Source organism: Chlorocebus sabaeus, chromosome 1 (genome assembly GCF_047675955.1).
Source record: "Chlorocebus sabaeus isolate Y175 chromosome 1, mChlSab1.0.hap1, whole genome shotgun sequence".
Taxonomy (NCBI): Eukaryota; Metazoa; Chordata; class Mammalia; order Primates; family Cercopithecidae; genus Chlorocebus; species Chlorocebus sabaeus.
The window spans coordinates 51,108,533-51,129,312 of record NC_132904.1 but is presented as its reverse complement, the minus strand read 5'-3'; the positions used below and the strand labels follow the sequence as shown (position 1 = coordinate 51,129,312).

At 35.3% G+C, this 20,780-nt stretch overlaps 1 protein-coding gene and 1 non-coding gene across 3 annotated transcripts in view; one reads left to right on the top strand and one right to left on the bottom strand.

Moving 5' to 3' along the window:
• FAR1 (fatty acyl-CoA reductase 1) overlaps positions 1–20,780 on the top strand; it is a 63,462-nt gene that overhangs the window by 22,474 nt on the left and 20,208 nt on the right. For both annotated transcript variants that reach the window (XM_008006197.3, XM_073018129.1), the window contains exons 2-6: positions 3,471–3,666; positions 9,020–9,195; positions 16,762–16,941; positions 19,567–19,744; positions 20,634–20,678. In XM_008006197.3, the coding sequence (XP_008004388.1) occupies positions 3,478–3,666; positions 9,020–9,195; positions 16,762–16,941; positions 19,567–19,744; positions 20,634–20,678 (768 nt within the window). In that variant the 5' untranslated portion in view covers positions 3,471–3,477. The remainder of the gene's footprint in view (positions 1–3,470; positions 3,667–9,019; positions 9,196–16,761; positions 16,942–19,566; positions 19,745–20,633; positions 20,679–20,780) is intronic.
• Positions 16,405–16,511, bottom strand: LOC119624529 (U6 spliceosomal RNA). The gene has a single exon (XR_005240695.2). It is a non-coding gene; the product is annotated as a U6 spliceosomal RNA (small nuclear RNA).

The window sequence follows — 20,780 nt, the reverse complement described above, 5'->3', positions numbered from 1 at the left end:
GCCCTTATCAACTCTTAACCCTCCTCTTAATAGTATCACATTGGCAAAAACTGATTTTTGGAGAGGACACATTCAAATCATAGCACCATTAAAGTGAGCAATTCTGTCGCATTTAGTACATTCAGTGTTGTGCAACTGCCACCTCTATCTAATTCCAAAATATTTCATCATTTGAAAGTAAAACTCCTTTAGCAGTTTCTCTATACTCTCTATTCCCATATGCCACAGGCACAGGCAACTACCAATTTGCATTCTGTCTCTGTAGATTTATCTGTTTTGGATATTTCATATGAAAGGAGTCACACAATATGTGACCTTTGGTGTCCGACTTCTTTCACTTGATATGTTTTTGAGGTTCATCCATACTGTAGTAAGTATCAGAACTTTGTTCTTTTTTATGGCTCAGTAGTATTCTGTTGTATGTATATACCAGAACTTGTTTATTCATTTGCTGATTGACATGTGAGTTATTTGTGCCATTTGGCTATTGTGAGCAGTGCTGCTATAGATTGAATGTCCCTAATCAAAAAATATGAAATTCACAATGCTCCAAAATTCAAAACTTTTGGCGGGGTGCAGTGGCTCATGCCGGTAATCCTAGCACTTTGGGAAGCCAAAGTGGGTGGATCACTTGAGGTCAGGAGTTCAAGACCAGCCTGGCCAACATGGAGAAACCCCATCTCTACTAAAAATACAAAAATTATCTGGGCATGGTGACGGGCACCTGTAGTCACAGCTACTCGGAGGCTGAGGCGGGAGACTCACTTGAACCCAGGAAGTGGAGGTTGCAGTGAGCCGAGATCACGTCACTGTACTCTAGCCTGGGCGACAAAGTGAGACTCTTTATCCAAAAGAAAAACTTTTAAGCACCAACATGATGCTCAAAGGAAATGCTTCCAGATTTCAGATGTTCAGATGTTCAGATACTGGGGATGTTCAACCAGTAAGCATAATGCAAATATTCCAAATTTGAAAAAAATCTGAACTATGAAATACTTCTGGTCCAAAGCATTTCGGATAGGGGATAATTAACCTTACAAACGTGTGTCAACTTGTTTGAGTACTGGTTTCAGTTTTTTGGTGTGTTTACCTAGGAGTGGAATTGCAGGATCATACTATAATTCCGTTTAACTTTTTAAGGAACTGCCAAATGTTTTTCCACAGGAGCTGAGCCATTTTACAGTCCCACCAACAGTGTATGATTGTTCTAATTTTTGTACGTCTTCACCAACACTTACTTTTTTCTGTAATTTTGGTGTTTTGTAGTGTTTTAAGTGGTGTAATTTTGAGTTTAAAATTTTTCACTATTTGTTGTTGGTATATAGAAATACATTTTTTCTCCATATAAACCTTTAATCTGGTGACCTTCTTAAATTCACTTGGGGGCTATTAATTTTAATAGTCTATTTATTTATTGGATTTTGTACTTACACCTGAATTTCCAATTTCTAAGTGCTTTCATATTATTTGTTTCCTTTTTTAGTAATTATGGATGCAGCAGTCTTGTGAACAACTTGGAGAATATAGGAATTTAAGTTTTCTTAACATTTTTCCTTACCTTAGTTTCCTTTGTAGTTCTATTGCTTTTCATTTTGGTCTTTCTTTATTTTGTAGGTTTTTTTTTTTAAAATATCTGGTGATCTGTGGTTATCTATTCGTATTTATAATGGAATAGGGTGGTTGGTTTTGGTAGCTGATACTGGCTTCCTTTAGTTTTTTGAGGTCTATTTCCTCAAAAGAGCTTTTCCACAGATGGTATGGTTGAGAGCTCTCCATGAGTTTCCCTTTAGGTGGGGGTATCCAAGCTTTTGGCTTCCCTGGGCCGCATTGGAAGAAGAAGAATTGTCTTGGGCCACACATAAACTACACTGACACTCATGACAGCTGATGAGCTAAAACAAACAGAAAATCACAAAAAAAACTAATGATGTTTTAAGAAAGTTTATGAATTTATGTTGGGCTGCATTCAAAGCCATCCTGGGCCACGGGTTGGACAAGCTTGCATTAAGGCCAGAAGCAGAGGCTGAGGACCTAAAATGTATTCTGAGTGCTGTAAATGCTTTTTTCTTTTGGTAGTTTTTGTTAGCTCTCTCCTGATCCACTGCCTTCCCCACCTTCAATTGTGGAGGTTTGAAGCAACCATCAGGATCAGTTCCACTTCTGTTTTGTCCCTGGTACCCATGCTGGATGCTGTTCTCAATCAGATATAGATACTAAGCCCGGGAGCCAAAGTTTATGCAGAAAGTAAGACTGTCATGAGTAGCTCTGCTGTTCTATGAACAGTCTTTTAATTACCTTGATTTCCTTATGCTTTAGTCCAGCTTCTGGATCCTGACCTTGGTGTTTTCTCCCAGGTTCCATTTAGGGGACTGGTAAAAAGAGCTCTTGCCTCGTTATAGTCCTTTCCTGTGCTTGTTTTGCTTGGGTTGCTGTTTCTTTTGGTATGGCTATTCTACCAATTCAGTCTTATCTATTTCTTCTAGAAATTCTTCTGTTTCTTTTCTTTCTTCCTTTTTGTTTGGCTTGGTTTAATGGAGCTATTTTTTCCAGGTTGTTAATGGGAATATATATATTTTTTAATTATGAAAAATTTGGACATAAATCACATGTATCTACTCCCCAGCTTAAATAAAACATAAATACAATTCAAACTCCTTATTCTGTCTCTGGTTGTATTGTACTCCCTCTCATGCATCTATTAATATTTTTCCATCTGTATGCATTTCTAAACAATACAGAGCATTGTTTTGAATGTGTTAGAGCTTTTTGTAGTGATATAATGCATGAATTCTTCACCTTGTTTTTATTTTTCCTTTCATTATGGTTTGTTTTCTTAATATATCTTTTCTGCTGTTTCAGTGGAATTTGGGTAGGGAAGATAAGTCAGCTCATGTATTTCTTACTCTAACTTTTTAAAAAGGGAGATTTAAGCACTTTTTGGATATACTGTCACTAAGAGACACGTAGTAGAAAGGGCTTGGTGTTACCTCTTCTTGTTTCAGTTGGTGTTGATAGGCGAATATGACACCTCCAGTGTTACACAAGCTAGGTAATTGAGTCTTGCTGCTGACCTGTATTTGGTGTTATAAATCCCTTTGGGGTCAGAGAAACACCATTCATTTGTGTTTAGGGTGTAACTGAGATTGAATGAAGATTTGGGTTCTTACTGCTGGAAGGAATTTTTACACATCCTTTAGTACAAATTGTACCAAAGAAACTCAGGTCCAGAGAAGGTGAGTGACTTATCTGAGGTGATACAAGGGTAAAACACAGGGTTAAAATAAGCTATAGTTCTCATTCTTCTTTCCACTTTACTATATTGAACTAGAGGTTAGAGTCCTCTCTTGTTAATGTTCTATTTTGACTCTTGCCTGCTTTTAAAAATACTTATTTGAATACCAAGAGATTTTTAGTATGTAAGAATGATGGTGAATCCTTAAACTAATGCTTATTTGCCATGTTTTTCTTAGGATCAAAATGGTTTCAATCCCAGAATACTATGAAGGCAAGAATGTCCTCCTCACGGGAGCTACCGGTTTTCTAGGGAAGGTGCTTCTGGAAAAGTTGCTGAGGTCTTGTCCTAAGGTGAATTCAGTATATGTTTTGGTGAGGCAGAAAGCTGGACAGACACCACAAGAGCGAGTGGAAGAAGTCCTTAGTGGCAAGGTAAGTATGGAAAATGAGCACTCGGAACGGAGAAAAAAGTGTGTGCTTGTGTGTGTAATTATTGTAACCGTCAGTAGCTTAGTATATTTCTTCCGTATTCTGAAAAAATTGGTAAAAAAATTTAGTAAGTTCCTACAGGATGGCAAGAAACTGGATATGACTTGTGAATCACAAGGAGAAAAAGTTTTCCTCTGTGACTGGCAAAATTGTATAACAAGCTCTAAATTACCTTTATGGTAGGTATTTAAAGTATGTTTTTAGAACATTTGTGGGAGGTTGTTTGTAACTAGTAAATTTAATTAGTCTTTTGATAATAATAGTAATTAGGTGGTGAGACTGCCTACTATTCTGTGAGACACTGTGCTTTGATAAAATTTATAAACACCACTTACTCCCTCACAACAGTATTAGGAGGTAGAGAAGTCACATATTCCCATTTGATAGATGACAGAGGGGCCATATAGAATATAAGAATATGTCAAACATTTTGAGCCTTGGGAAAAATATTATAAGAGAGAACGGAAATGAGCTGGAGTAAAATTATTTCACTATCCTAAGTTGGTGAATTCTCTCAAAGTGAATGAATTTATCTGGCATTTACTAATAAATAATAAGTTGAATTGGAAAGCTATAAGCTCAATTTTGGTACACATAAGGAATCTGACTGCAGGCATAGCTCAAAAAGGAATTTCAAGTAGAACATTTCTTTTATAATTAGAATAACACTCATTTGAATATCTACATTCTTATAGGCCTCTTAAAAAATCCTGAAACTGTAGCAACCCTCTTCATAGCAACCAACTAGAGTTTTGACTTTGAATGAACTTCATATACCTTTATGATAGTTCTTCGGAATTAATTGTCATATCCCATTAGCATTTGTTTGACACCATGCAACAGATATTCCTCATTATGTTGGTTTTATTTTTTAATGATGGGATGTAAGATTCTTTCTTAGAAGTTTAAAATTTATTATTATACTTTGAAATTATTCAAATTAGTCGACATTAGTCTCCCTTAATCATTTTTTCTCTCTGATTCTTTGCTGAACCCTTCTGGAATCCTTTGCTTCACTTAAAACCTACAAGGAAGGAGTCATCAATGGGGCTATAAAACCACAAGACTTGTTCTAAGTAAAATGTCTACATGTGTGTTTTGTTGCTGTCTCTGCCCTTTGCCCTTTGTTTACTCATCTTGGCATTTTTATTATGAACCTCTTGTAATTGGTATGTTTTAATTTTTCTCCTAATATTCCTCTCCCCGCTGTGAGGGGTTATTTGTTCTGACTCACTTTTTATTTTTTAGATGATATTTATTGTGCCTGTTTAGTCCTGGGGGTTTGACTTGTTGCAGGGGGTTGAATTCAGGGATAAGTAAGATACGTTCCTGGCCTTTTAGACAGTTTTTAAGAGGGAAGAGGGAAGGAAGAAGAAGTGATAGTTGTGTCAGGAGGAGATAGGAACAGATACTTAAGTTGATGTGCTGGCCAGAATTGAGGGTCTGAGTAAAACATGAAGAAGACTTGGGCATCTTCTTCAGGGTCTTTAGAGCAGTGCTTCTAAAATTTCTTCCGCACCAAGCCTAAGAAAAGGAATATTTTCTACTTAGAGCCTGAGGTTTCATTGAACTTCAGTGGTTTAGCCTGAACATACAGCTGTTATTTTCAATATAAAAAAAGTTTTTTCCCAAAATATTTGACTAAACTTGATACTTTATGAAATTATGTAATTTTATCTTATGCCTTCAGTTACCTCCTGGCATATCCTACCACTTAATCCTAAAGCCATGTATTCTTCATTATGTATAGCATTGCTGGTGGAGTCCATAAAAATGAGCCCTTTTTATGTCAGATAGCAGTGCATGTGCACTTAAAGTTAGTAGGAAATTTTAGGTATGGTCTACCTGATTTGAAATAGGAATAAAGAACATAATTCCAAGAGCACATACCACCATATGGGACATTGACTTATAGTAGGGTTTCTCAGCTTCAGTACCATTGACATTTTGGGCTGGCTAGTTCTTTGTTCTGGAGGCCTATTCTATGCATTATAGGGTTATCAGCAGCATTCCTGGCCTCACTCCCTCTTGTGACAACCAAAATGTTTTTAGACATCACCAAATGTCTGTTGGGGACCAAAATCACCCCTGGTTGAGAACCACTGACTTACGGGAATGTCTCAGGTAACAGAAACTCCATTGGGTGATGAAGATTGAATTAAAATAATTGATCATAGCTGCTCACAGTGGCTCATGCCTATAATCCCAGCACTTTGAGAGGCCAAGGCTGGTGGATCACTGGAGGCCAGGAGTTCGAGACCAGCCTGGCCAATATGGAGAAACCCTATCTCTACTGAAAAATGCAAAAATTAGCTGGGCAAGGTGGTACATGCCTGTGGTCCCAGCTACTCAGGAGGCTAAGGTGGGAGGATCGCTGGAACCTGGGAGGCGGAGGTTGCAGTGATCCGAGATTGTGCCACTGCACTCCAGCATGGGTAATGAGTGAGACCCTGTCTCAAAAAAATAAAAACTAAAATGAAGTAGTGATCATGAAGTAAATTCAGGAAAGAGAATCAAGGATATTAAAAAGGCATTCGTAAACTTAGTAAAGTAGGAACTAATTGGGTACTAGTGGGTTGAAAGCACCAGAAAAGATAGTATTGAGTAAAGAGATGTTGGCTAAAGAAGGGAAGAATATCACATTTAAGATCTAGCAAATTTAAGAGCAACATGATCATGTCCTCGTGGTAGTGGTATAGATAGCTGATATTAAAGGGAATTAAAGGTCATCAGCAATCAGGAGAATGAAGAAATATGACTTCAGGGTGTTAAAAAGTACTTTTTTAGTCGTTCCTTAGGTTACTTTTCCTCTGCTTGCCCTATAAGGATTGATATTCTTCAAGTTTCAGGCTTAGGCCTTGATATCTTACTAGGTCCAGTGAGATGGTTACTCAGCCTCCCTCTGTTTTATGTGAGATGAATGGATGTCCTTTAAATTAGATTTGGATTTAGTTTCATATAGTTAGGATCTTGGGTAGTTATTATTGCTGCTACCTGGATAAACTCTTTCCTATTCCCCGGGCTTCAGTTACGACTTGTATGTGGTTAATAAAATCTATATTGATAGTCTAGCTCTCTCCCTGAACTTAGACCCACAAAGCCAGTCACCTCTACTAGACCTGTCTTCTGGGGTATCATGTAGTCATTTTACACTTGACAGTTACAAGACTGAATTTGTATCTCCAAAACAGTACTTCTTTCTCTCCCTGTGTTCCTCAGTCTACTGAATTTATTCACTTAACAGATGTTTAAAGTATTTATCTTGCCAGGCAAGATCTGCTCTCTTGGACTTGTATGCTGAGCAAAATAGATATGAACCCTATCCTAATGAAGTTTGCATTCCTTATCTCTCAAATCCAGTCTTTGGCCAAAATCCTGAATGTTCCATCCTGAATCTTTCATTGCCATTATTTTGATTCAGACCAGTAAATATCTTGATATGGGTAACCACAAGAGTGTCCTAAAACTCATTACTGCCAAAGGATTTTTTAAAAATTATGAACATGCTTGTATCACCTCTCTGCTTAAAATCTATCAATAGCGGCCAGACGTGGTGGCTCACGCCTGTAATCCCAGCACTTTGGGAGACCGAGGCGGGGGGCATCATGAGGTCAGGAGATCAATACCATCCTGGCTAACATGGTGAAACCCAGTCTCTACTAAAAATAAAGAAAAATTAGCTGGGTGTGGTGGCAAGTGCCTGTAGTCCTAGCTCCTCAGGAGGCTGAGGCAGGAGAATGGTGTCAACCTGGAAGGTGGAGCTTGCAGTGAGCCAAGATCGCACCACTGCACTCAAGCCTGGGCAACAGAGCGAGACTCCCATCTCAAAAAAAAAAAATCTATCAATAGCTCACCATTACTCCCAAATAAAATTCATCTTTTTAACGTGGCTTAAAAGACACAGTTATCTGGCCTTTCTTATCTCCATACAACTCTGGCCGCTTTTTCCTGCATACTCTATGTTCTAGGCTGACTGAATTATTTTTAATTTCCCAAGCATGTTAATGCCTTCTGATTTCTAAGGGGTTATACATACTACTTCCTCTGCCTAGAAACACTATTATTCTACTTTGCAATTTCAGGGCCTTCCTCCCTCACTTTTGTCCCTAACTCACACACATACCCCACACACACACACACACATTCTGTTAAGTGTCATTTTCTCTGAGAAGCCAGCTTGTGTGTGTTCCTTCAAAGCTGGGTTAGTTGTTTCTCCTATGCAGGCCCATAACACTTACCTGTTATTACTTAGAACACTATATTTTAATTGTACATTTACTTGGACCAAAGGCCATTTCGTTGTGTCTTTAGAATCTAGAAGGTTCCTGCCTGGCTCGTATGAAATAGTAAGTTTTTATTAATATAAGAATACATTAATATTCAAGTCATGTGCTAGCAGTGGAAGTAGCAGTAGAAGCTATCAGTAGGAGCGGGAAGACTGTTATATACTAAAGTCATCCAGGAAGGTAAAAGTGAGCACTGATATGTTATTTGTCTTTCTCCTTAAGTTAAGACTCCCATTAAACTTCAAGTATGAACTTCAAATGTGTTAGTGCAGTGACCTGGAGGTAGCATCAGTGTTCCTCTGTCAAATCTGGGATAAAAAGTTTAACTTGACTCACAATCGAATATGCCTTTAAACTGTAATCATTTTGTGATCTGATTGTCTAGCAAAATTTATTCCTTTGGGTACACTTAAAGAATGTTGAATTTGCAGCTTAAATACTGTATATGTAATACTTCCGAGGTTTGTTCAGTTTCTAGTTTGCATTTGCTTACCAACTTTTTCCTTTAACATGTTGACTTTGTTTTCCTTTTTAAAAATTTGTTCTAAAATTTTAGGTAGAATGTAAATCATGTTTTTCTCTAATCTACCAAAAGGGAATAAAATAAAAATGAAGTGAAGTGAAAAATTAAGATCTAGATTTTAGAAATCTGAATGATCATTTTAAACATTGTCCTGATGTCTGTTGCTGAAGTCTATTCTGAGGGGTGATACAATCTAATCAGCCAAGGCATGGACAGTTCAAATTCAACTCTGAACTACCAGCTTTATGTACTTAGCAAACTCCTTAACTTCTCTGAGTCTCAGATTCCTTATCTGCAAAATGGGGATGATAGTGTAGGACTCATAGGGTGTTTTCTATACAGAATAATAGCCATTAAGAATAGCAACTTTAGGAATTGCATAGTTTAAGTTTCTAAAAAAACAGTTATCCTTGGTGGGAAAAAATGGTGATAAGGAGTGTTAGAAAGTGGAAAAATACTGCCCTAAAATATTTTTCCCCTTTGATAGCTCTTTGACAGATTGAGAGATGAAAATCCAGATTTTAGAGAGAAAATTATAGCAATCAACAGCGAACTCACCCAACCTAAACTGGCTCTTAGTGAAGAAGATAAAGAGGTGATCGTAGATTCTACAAATATTATATTCCACTGTGCAGCTACAGTAAGGTTTAATGAAAATTTAAGGTAAGTACAGGTAATTATATAATATTTGGACTTCAGTATAGTTATTTAAAAATCTCATTTTAATTCTACTTTTTAGTCAAGTTGTTTTGAATGTGATTTGACACTATTTGCCATATGTTAACTGTGGCTTTCAGTGTCCTACCAAGTGTTAAAAGAATTTTCTTCTTCTTCTTCTCAGTTTAAAAACCTTGGATATCTAATACATGTTTATTGGAAGAAGTTGCCATGAATTTAAACATGCAACAGGGAAGAGGCAAAAAATGGAGTAGAAGAAAACTTAGTCTTAACAACTAATAGTGTTTATCTTCTCTTTCTTCAGAAGCCTAAACCCCAGCAGCTTTATTCTTCTAATTCACATCCTATCCTTGTGAAAATAAACAAAATTAGACTCAGGTTTTACAGGATAAGGTAAAATTGCTTATAAATTTAAATCACACACTTACAAATTAAAATAATAAAGTTTTTTTATTTTCAAACTTTTGTGGTAGTGCTAGGGGCAAGGTATGTTGGACATAAATTTAATTTAAAAAATAATTTAGACATCTTTCACGATGCCTGTTGCAAGAAAAAGACTCTAAATGTCCACTATTCCTAAAAAATGTAATGAGTATGCATTTCAAATAATGGTTCTGAATTCAGAGCATTCTTTTTGACAGTGTGGCTAAAATCACAGTTTTTATAATGTCAATCTAATTGTATAGTCTCATGCCAATTAAAATGGTATAGACTTGGTATAGGTTTCAAAGCTACTTGAAATGTAAAACGTTCTCTTTAAAATGTTTTAAAGATAAATAACTAAAAGGAGGATATTGAATGCTCTAACAAAGAAATGGTAAGTGTTTGAGATGATAGATGTGCCACTCACCCTGATCTAATTACTATACATTGTATGCATCAAAACACCGCTATGTATCTTATAAATATGTACAGTTATGTCAATTTTAAAAATAAAATACATTTTTAGAAGTTTAAAAATTGAGTTCTGAGGCTGAGGTGGGAGGATCGCTTGAAGCCAGCCTTGGCAACATAATGAGACCCTGTCTCTACAAACAAAGTAATTAGGAATAAAAAAATATTAAAAATTAAGTTCTAATTACAAAAGGTTTGATATTATTCCCCATATTGTCTTTATCTAATACGGAAGTATAAACATCAGTCAACATTATATAAGGTGACAGTTCAGTGCCAAAGCCTTACAGTATGTTTTGCCTGTATTCCAGGTGAGGGCACTGTAATAGTCCCTTAGATCTCTGCAGTAGTCCTTTGTGGGTTTTCAAGGTATTTTCTCATTAATTATTTTATTCCATGGTCACCTTACCTACTATAATATTATAGGCAAATTCATTGTACGCTTGAGGAAGCTGAGGCAGCATTGTAATGGAAGGGCTATGAGCTTTGGAATTACATACATTAGCTCTAATCTTGACCATATCATTTATTTACTGGTGAGTTTGTGTAAGTTATTAACCTCCTTAAGCCTCAGCTTCCTGATTTATAAAATTGAAGTAACATTTCTCAAAAGATTATTTTTTTTTCCTTCAGGAAATTTAAGTGATGTCTGTTTGCCTGTCCATGACAGGAAATCTGAATGTGTAGCAGTTACTTTATTTATTTTTTAGCTCTTTCTGTGCAGCCGACAGGTAAAATATTGTGCCGCCATTATGTGTTAATGATTCAAAGGTGACAAAAGAATGTTATTAGGACTATAATATGATCTTATTTTCATAAAATATATGTGTAGATGTATTTATGTACATGTCTTTCTATATTTGCTGATAATACATTTATCTTTGAATGTTGCAGTTACAGGTAGGTTTTTAGTCTTACCTGCATATTATTTTTTCTACTATGAACATGTATTAATCTTCAAATAAAGCTGTATACAAATGACTTTTAAAAATTATTTTTAAAAGTAACACCTATAAGAAACTTTAAAGGGACTGATACCCTCATAAACTAACAAAACTCCTTATTTTTTACATTTAAAATTTTCGTTGTGTGTATATATTTTTGTATATAGGTCTAACTATTTGTTTTTAACTAGCATTTCCAAGATTGAGAATGTGATCTCTAATTTTTAGTGCTTTATCTTTTCCTAAAATTCATTAGTGTGAAGTGGTCAGCATAATAGAGTTTTTGCCCCCATAGTTCTGGCTTTTATTATTTCCTTCATAGACAAAAGAAAGAGTTTACACAGCTTTATGAAGCTTAGCATGTTTTCATGAAAAGCATATATAGATATTGGCTAATGGTGGTATAGTCCTCATTGACTTAACGGGCAAAGTTATATGCTTTGAAAGGTGAACAGGAAACATTGATTAGGGTAAAACTCATAAAGGGAAGCTTTACAAGTAGGATCAAAGTACAGCACTTTCAGGGAACTTTCTTTCTGTCCCCCTAGGGTAGGCAAGGCTACCATTAATGAAAAGGACACCTTCTCATTATTATTTTCTTATTTTACTAGAGATGCCATAGCAGAAGGCATCTTACATATTACATTGTTCTTCTCTTCCTTTGTCAAGGCATATATGTTCATTGATCTAGCCCTTGTCATTACATTGAAATTATTTCTGGGAAGCAATTTTAATGTATGTTGACATCCAAGTGGTGATAGGACGTTAGGTTTGGGTCAGACACTCTTTAATACTCCCAGTAGGCATATAACAACTTCGTATGAAAGAATTACTGTTTGTTTTTGTTTTTGTTTTTGTTTGAGATAGGGTCTCACCTTTATTGCCCAGGCTGAGAGTGCAATGACAAGATCACGGCTCACTGCAGCCTCGACCTCCTGGGCTCAAGTGATCCTCCCACCTCAGCCTCCCTAGTAACTGGTACTACAGGAATATGCCAACATGCCTGGCTAATTTTTGTATTTTTTGTAGAGACAGGGTTTCACTAACAGTTACTCTTCATAACTACTTGTTAAGTTAACCCACAAATAAAAAATGGCGTGAAGCTTTTACTGTTGGGAGGAAGTTTTCAGATGTTACTACAACGTTAAGCCCAATACCTTGGGAGAGAAACCAACATAAATTGCACACAGATCTTATTTGCAAAGTGCATGTGATCTAGAGGAGATAGGATATGCAAAATAACCATAATATAGGATAGAAAATAAGGATTTATTAAGGAACATATGTGAAATGCTATTAGAGTTGAGAGAAGGTAGATAGAGCTCACTTATTTTCAGATGTGGTGGTTCCTAAATCTTGAGACAGGTGAAAAATAGATATCAGGCTTAGGATTCATAAGGAAATACTGACAAAAAGTGTGGGGAGGGTCGGGCCTGGTGGCTCATGCCTGTAATCCTAGCACTTTGGGAGGCTGAGGCAGGTGGATCACCTGAGGTCAGGAGTTCAAGACCAGCCTGGCCAACATGGTGAAACCTTGTCTCTACTAATAATACAAAAATGAGCCGGGCATGGTGGTGCACACCTGTAATCTCAGCTACTTGGGAGGCTGAGGCAGAACAATCACTTGAACCTGGGATGTGGAGGTTGCAGTGAGCCGAGATGACACCATTGCCAGCCTGGGCCACAAGAGCGAAACTCCATCTCAAAAAAAAAAAAAGCGAGGGGAGAAGTGAAGGTAATAAAAGGAGTGACTTAAGTAGTTCATCATGGGATCTGGTATAAGGGAAGGTACTAGTAAAGGAAGTGCAAGTAAGACAGGGTCAATAGAGTTGACAGTAATGGAGAGGCAAGAAACTGGAGAATGTGAGGACAAAAACCAGGCTGAAGGGAGAGATAGATGGACAGATGGTGTGGTTTGGGGAAAATTCATAGTACAAAATTTTAGAAATAAAAGAATTCTGGGTGATAAGACCCAAGGTATGAATATGGAAGATTTTCAGAAAGGAATGGAAGTTAAGATTGATGCTTAGAAAAGATCAAGAAACTATTGAGTTTGTTGGTCATTGATTATCAAACTTTAGAAAGTATTAAGAATCTTAAGAATTACTGGAAAGTGTGTTAAAAATGCATATTCCTAGACTTGCCAAAGTTTGACTTTTTAATTTTGGAATCATACTCCAGAGTTCTTGTTTTTAGCAAGAGTCTTAGGTGTGATTTAGTTACTGTTGGACCTTGTTTTGTCCCTTTAGGACCATTGCTGTTAGAATCAGCTTTGGAGACATGTTTTAAATTACAGATGACTGAGCCCCTTACTCTAAGATTGACTCATTGTTCCCTAAATGTCTGTGTCTGTATTTTCATTAAGATTTTTAAAAAATGGTGGCAGTAGTGATGAGATCTCATCTAGGCAGCATTTTCTCAGCGGCAGGAGGGTGGAAAAGAGATTTGTGTCAAAATGGCCTGGAGAACTTATTTAAAATAGTTTTCCAGACCTCATTTCATGTGTTAAAAGTATCTGATGATGAGGTCCAGGAGTCTGCATTTTTAATACACTGCCAGGTAGGTATATGTTATGCCAAGTATGAGAACCCTGATTTAAGGTCGTTAGAAATATTATCAACATAGATTTCTTTGAAGAACCTAAGATGCCTGTAGAAGAAAGACAAACAAGAAAATGTATTGGCATTTCAGGTCATTGAGCTTTTTTTCTTCTTAAATTTTTCTTTGAAGTGATTTCCATGTCTTCATTTAGTGAAGGATTCTAATTACAAAGACTTTCTCATTTTGTACCCCTCTCCCAAAAGCCTGTCTTATTGAAGATACATTTATGACTCCGTATGACCAAAACAACGAAACTATTATTTTTGTTTAGTACTAAATGACTTCTGATATAACATGTCAGAGTCTCATTCTGAAGGTCAGTGGAGTAGAAATTGGATTGAGGTAAAACAGAGTTAGGTTAACTAGCCTGGCAGAGAGATACTAGACATTACTCATGTGGGCGCAGAATGGCTTCAGGTTTGGGCTCTCAGGTACAGATGCAAAGGGAAAAAGGCAAGGCACAGAAGTGTTCCTCTCAAGTTATCCCTTATTTTCGGTGACCTAGAAACTCTGTCACCATCCTCAGGGACATGTAACAGAATATCCTTTGTGTACTTTTCCCAAAACATTGCTCTTCCTGCCCCTATTGTTTTGCAAATGCAAAAGAAAATAGTGCATTCCCTTATAGTCTAGTGGATAGTATCTTCTATGTGAAATGTCTTTCTTGTTGGATTTTCACTTAAACAGATTTTCTCCCTCAATTGAGACAAGGAAGAAAAAAAAAAAAAAGGTGCATCCATGATTTTAAGAGCTCAACCCAATTATTTCATTAAAAAAAATTATTTCTAGTATTTTTTCATGGGGTCTCGGATACTATTAAATTAAAAGAAAAAATATGGCACAGGACTTTTTTTCTCTCCTGGAGCTATTCCTTGTTCCTGGTGACCCAGAACTTGTTGTCCTGTCCTCAGGAACCTGTAACAGAATATTCTCTGTATTCCTCTCCCAAACAGTACTCTCCCTATCCCCATTGTTTTGCAAATGTGATAGACATCAAAGCACTGCTTTACAGTGAAGTAAGTGGACTGGATTCTATCTATGACATATCCTGGCCTTTTAAAACAATAGTTGGATTTTTTTCTTAAATACTGAAAATAAAAGAATTTTGGAAAGTACTGAAAACTATTTTTGTTTTTTAAAAAAATTTCCTTTGTGTTTGAACATTATTTTTCTTTGTTATAAATATAGACTTTCTAGTTTTACTTTTAAAACTTAATATAGAAACAATTTCTGTATTTCTAAGTTTTTCTGTAGTTATAATTTTAGTGATTTGATGATGTTCCATCATGTTGACATACCACAGTTTATGTATTATTCACTTAGAATAAACTTTAAGGAATTTTAGTTTCTTTTTATTTGAAAAATGAAGATTAGAACAAGTTTTTCCTCTGAGTTAATTTCAACAGGTTAACTAGATTAATAAATATACCTTTTCTGTAATTCCTGGTACTTGAACATGTCCTAGTTTCCTTCAAATCATTTGTGTCAGTTTGTAGTATCAACAACAGTGTATTACTTTGCCATTTTTCTCACTGGTATTGAGTATTTAAGTCTTTTGTTTGTTTTTATTTTTTTAGTTGACCAAAGTTTTTGTGTACAACATGTTTTGAAATATGTATACATTGTAATGGTCAAATGAGCTAATTAGCATATTCATTATCTCATACTTTGTGTGGTGAGAATGCCTAAAATCCACTCTCTTCGTAATTTTTAAAAATAACAATACATTGATATTAACTATAGTCTTTATGTTGTACAATAGATCTCTTGGTCAGTTTTTAAAAAGCTGTAAACAGAAGTTTAATACAAAGCAAATCTATCCACCATCTCATTACCTTAAGAAATATTTGTTGACTGCCTGTTTGGTGACTATGTTAGAAATACTGCTAAATGCTTGCAAGCTATTTGTTTAATTTTATACCAATCTTAGTAGGTAGGTTTCATTACTGTTCCCATTTCCAGGTAAGAAAACTGAGGCCTGAGTGCTTCAGTAACTTTATGTCCTGATAGGTAGGCCAAGTCAGGATTTGAACACAGTCCTGATTCCAGAGCCTTGTTTTTAATCCTGCTTCACATCATATTGTATGTATTTTTTTGGTATTATTCATACAAATTTTTCATGTTTTTATAGACTTCACATAATTATTTTAGTGACTTATATTCTTTCATTGTGATAAAATACCTACTTTATTGAGTCATTCCATATTCCATAGTGAATATTTGGGCTCTCTAGGTTTTTATTATTACATGATGCTTCATTGATAACTTTTCTGCTTATATGCTTTTGCTTTTGTGGAATTATTTACTTCAAGTAAATTCCAAGAAGGGAATATATAGATTATTTTGGGGTTTTGCGTATGCTTTGTAACAAATGTACCAGTTTTATTATAATGTCCCTTTGAATTTTATAAGGTAGCCTTAGAAAAGTGTTTGGATTGATTGCTACAAAGAGGGAAATAGACATATTCTTTCTTGATTATATGTTAATATAATTTAATGTTTCTGAGTTTTCTCTGGCTGTATCACCCTTATTAGTGACTGTACCTTAACATTTTAAAATTACTTAGTCATTCTGTTTTTTTCTCCCTGTGGCACATCCATATTATGCAAGATTATACTTTTTAAAAGTAAGTCCAGCATGACTTCAAAATGTGTGCATAGAAGCTAAAGACTGAAATTATCTGTTTGTTCCTGGACAATTACATAATTTTTAAATTTCTACTTTAATTATTATTATTTTTTTTAATTTTTTTTTTTAAATATGGAACGCTTCACGAATTTGCATGTCATCCTTGCGCAGGGGCCATGCTAATCTTCTCTGTATCGTTTCAATTTTAGTATATGTGCTGCCGAAGCGAGCACTCTACTTTAATTATTAAGAGCTGCAATGCAGTTTTATTTTATAATCAAAAATTTTTTTTAACACAGCTGATAGAGTGAACATATTTAATATGGAAATAAAATGCACACAATCACAGCTAAAGGCTAAGTTGTAGAGAAACAAAAATTTCTGTCTCTGTTTCTCTACCTTTCTAATGAAAATAAGATTTTTTTAACAGGTAAAATAACATAGTTTCCTAATTTTCTATTGTTACTTTTTCTTTTTAAACAGAGATGCTGTTCAGTTAAATGTGATTGCAACGCGACAGCTTATTCTCCTTGCACAACAAATGAAGAATCTGGAAGTGTTCATGCATGTATCAACAGCATATGCCTACTGTAATCGAAAGCATATTGATGAAGTCGTCTATCCACCACCTGTGGATCCCAAGAAGCTGATTGATTCTTTAGAGTATGTTTGTTTGAAATTTATATACATTTACTTTGATCCCAAAAGAGGCCAAGGCGGGCGGATCATGAGGTCAGGAGTTCGAGAGCAGCCTGGCTAACATAGCGAAACCCCATCTCACTGAAAATACAAAAAAATTAGCCAGGCGTGGTGGCGGGCGCCTGTAGTCCCAGCTACTTAGGAGGCTGAGGCAGGAGAGTTGCTTGAATCCGGGAAGCAGAGGTTGCAGTGAGTTGAGATCGCGCCTCTGCACTCCAGCCTGGGCAACACAGCGAGACTCTGTCTCAAAAAAAAAAAAAAAGAAAAATAACCTTTGGATTCAAGCTCTTCTCCCTCTACTCATCACCACACCCCATATACACATGCACAAACACACACATACATTTATCTCTTTTCTTAAGAAATTTTTTGCATATCCCCTATATTCTTTTTATTGTGTAGATTAATATCTAAATAAATGTTAGTGAAGTCAATGTGTAGTTTTCACTTTTGACCAAGTATAATGGTAACATTTGGAGGAAGGCTCCTGAACATCTTATTAGTGATATTAGGTGCTGCCTTTTTCAGGGAATCAATCTTAGCAACCAAGAAGTACCTGTGGAGACCCATGACTGCCTGTTTAATAGCAGGCCTCTAATTTATTAAAGGATTGCACTCACCACCCCCCGCCCATGGAGTATATCTATAGAGGGGCCTTTAATTATTAGAGAATCAGAGGAATCATAGTCTTTTAACTCATACCCTTTGTCTTACTGTTTATCATCTTTCTGAGGATTGAGATCTTGTCAGCAATTATTACATGAAAATTTTTTGTGAGTATTGATAGATAGGGATTAAATGAGGTAGTGTATACCATGACGTTGTTCTCATTTGCTGCAGCTTAGGCCTTCTCATCAAACAGACAAGGTTCAGCCAAGAAAAGAGAGATCTTTTTTACTTCTATAGACTGCAATTATATAAACATTCCAGTATCCACCGTATTTTCGCATTTGTTAATCCTTATATAATATCTTTGAATTTTTTCGTTCTTTCTTTTTCCCTGTCTCTTTTAGTCTCCTTTCTTTCCAGAGATTCTACCCACTTTAACTACTTAGTTAACATCTGCTGCTTTCTCTTAAAATAAGCACAGTCTTTTCTTTAAGGCTTTCCTGCTAATATGAGGAAACAGATTGTAAAAAAAAAATAAGTATGAGAAATTACCAAGACATTTTCATTGTAATTCCCTAATTTCTATTTTCTCACTCGTTTTCTTAGATGGTCCCAAATATCTACTTCATTTTCTTCATAGGTCAATAGACAGAAGTGTTTAATATCTGTGGGAAAAGTTGAGTGTGGAAGTTAATGAAGCATTTTACTTTTTCTCTTACTAACAATATATACAAACATCTGAGAAACTGAAAAAGAACTTGTAAGCTAATGCTGTATCTCCTTTCCTTGCTGCAAAGAAATCTAGGTAACATAATTTTAAGATAACTCATGGGTTTGTTCTGTAAACTCGTTCTAGTAATAAGGCTTACTGGCTAAAGTTTCTCCTGAGTTTAGGCAGGTTTTTTTTTCCCCCATGTGTCAACTATCCCTTTCATTTTTCAAATCTCATCTCCATGGTGGAATTTTTCCTAAGTTGGGTAGCAATTTCCCTTCTATTTAATTAATGTTCTTTTCCTTTCATATACAAAAAGTACTTCCATATACAGAAGAAAATTTTAACTTGATCTCCATTTTATGCCTTTTTGTCAATTAGTATGGGTATCATTAGAGTATGACAATATACTGAGTCTACTTGCATACATAACATTATCGACAAGAAGGAAAAACAAGTACATAATGTATTAGAACTGAAAACAAGTACATAACATATTAGAACTGAAAACAAGTACATAATGTATTAGAATTAGAAGTTTAGGAAAAACCATGGACACCACCTAGTATACCACCCTCCTTTTACAGATGAACAGAGTAGACCATTTCTTCAAAGAGAATTGGAGGGATTTTTTGACTTCATAGTAGGTTGCTAATTGAATTTTTATAGCATGGTTCAATTTATTTTTATTGTTCATCATACTAGGCCTTTTATGCCTTTTATGTTCATTATAAATGTATGTTAATTGTAACTGTATATAATTTAACATGTTACTTCATTAGGTGGTTATATACAGATCTATATTTCCTAATCTGCAACCTTCTAAAAGGTTTCAGATATATTTTGGAATTTATTTGGACTTTAGAGAGGGAATATAACTTATGTACTATGTAATAAGATAAAACTTTAGCTTGATCTGGGTTAGTATCCCTCATCAAATACATATAAAATATATGAACGTTTAAACTAAGTTGTATCAAAAAGAAGACCATAAGTCAGTGTAGATCAGATTTTGCTATCCACCGTATGATTTATGAAAGAACTCTTAGTTTTCAGATCTTTTTGGATATAGAAATTGCTGATAAGGGATTGTGGACCTGTAGTTGATGTTTAAGAAAAATAAGACTGAGTTCCATTTTTCAGTAAAAATTGTCAAATGATTTGAGTCAGAACAACAGGTATGTTTGAATGTGCAAAGTTCAATTAAGTAGCTTTTCATTTTATAGTAAAATATCTGGAAATATATTTGTATGCAATTTCTTTACCAGGTGGATGGATGATGGCCTAGTAAATGATATCACGCCAAAATTGATAGGAGACAGACCTAATACATACATATACACAAAAGCATTGGCAGAATATGTTGTACAACAAGAAGGAGCAAAACTAAATGTGGCAATTGTAAGGCCATCGATTGTTGGTGCCAGTTGGAAAGAACCTTTTCCAGTAAGTTGTTAGAAACCTTTGTAAATAATTGGAGTTGAGAATTTTAAGTTGTATAAAAAGAGCTGGCAGTTCTTTAAGAACAGGTATTATTTACTAAAGGTGAATTACCATGGCAAAGCTGTTTTGTGTTCATAGAGTTAATTTTATTGGTACTTTCATTTCTATAATGTGATGCTGGGTGTATAGAAATGTAGATCAACATTTAAAAAATCCTAATTGAAAATTAAATCAGAAGCTGTGACATTTTCTTAAGTCAGAGGAGATTTGGTTTGTTTCTTAGTACCAAAAAGAAGCAGATCTTCCAAGAGGTAGACCCCTTCCTCTGTAGATCACAAAGCTAAAAAAGGTACAGGGTGTTAAGGTATTTGTGAATTCCTGGAATGAGAGAAAGCAGAAATATAAACCAGTTGGGTAAATTGATTTAGGCAAAACCTAGGTCTGTGTAATGGTAGTAAGTGACAGCATCTCTTGTTGCTTTGACAATTATTCTATTTTTCTGTTTTATTCATAATTTTGAGGAGGATTTACCATTTTCCCTAGTCTCAGGATACTGAATTAGTAAATAGCATAAAATCAAACTTGAACAAGCTTAATTTTGCCAAAGTGTTTAACAATATAAACCCTCTTTTATAAATTTCTCTTTGCAGAGAGTTAATGGAAGAGTAGTAGGTAACCCTTTGAAAATGATTTTACTCAATCATTTTTGATCCCAGAGGAAGACTGCTTCTGTTTGGGACTGGTAGAAATAGTCTGGCCTGAATCTAGTTTGTTTTTTAGTTTTTAGAAGACAGCTACCAAGTATATATTTGGGGTTGTAGAGTTCAAATAATAAGTCTCTAGCTTCATAATGTTTCTAAGCTTCTCCCCCTTTTAAAATTTTTGGTATTAGGGATGGATTGATAACTTTAATGGACCAAGTGGTCTCTTTATTGCGGTAAGTAAACCTTTTGATTTATTTAATATTCTATACATTTTTCTGCTTTTTGTATATCTTTAAATATACACTATGGCTTATATATCTTAAGGTGTTGTTTTT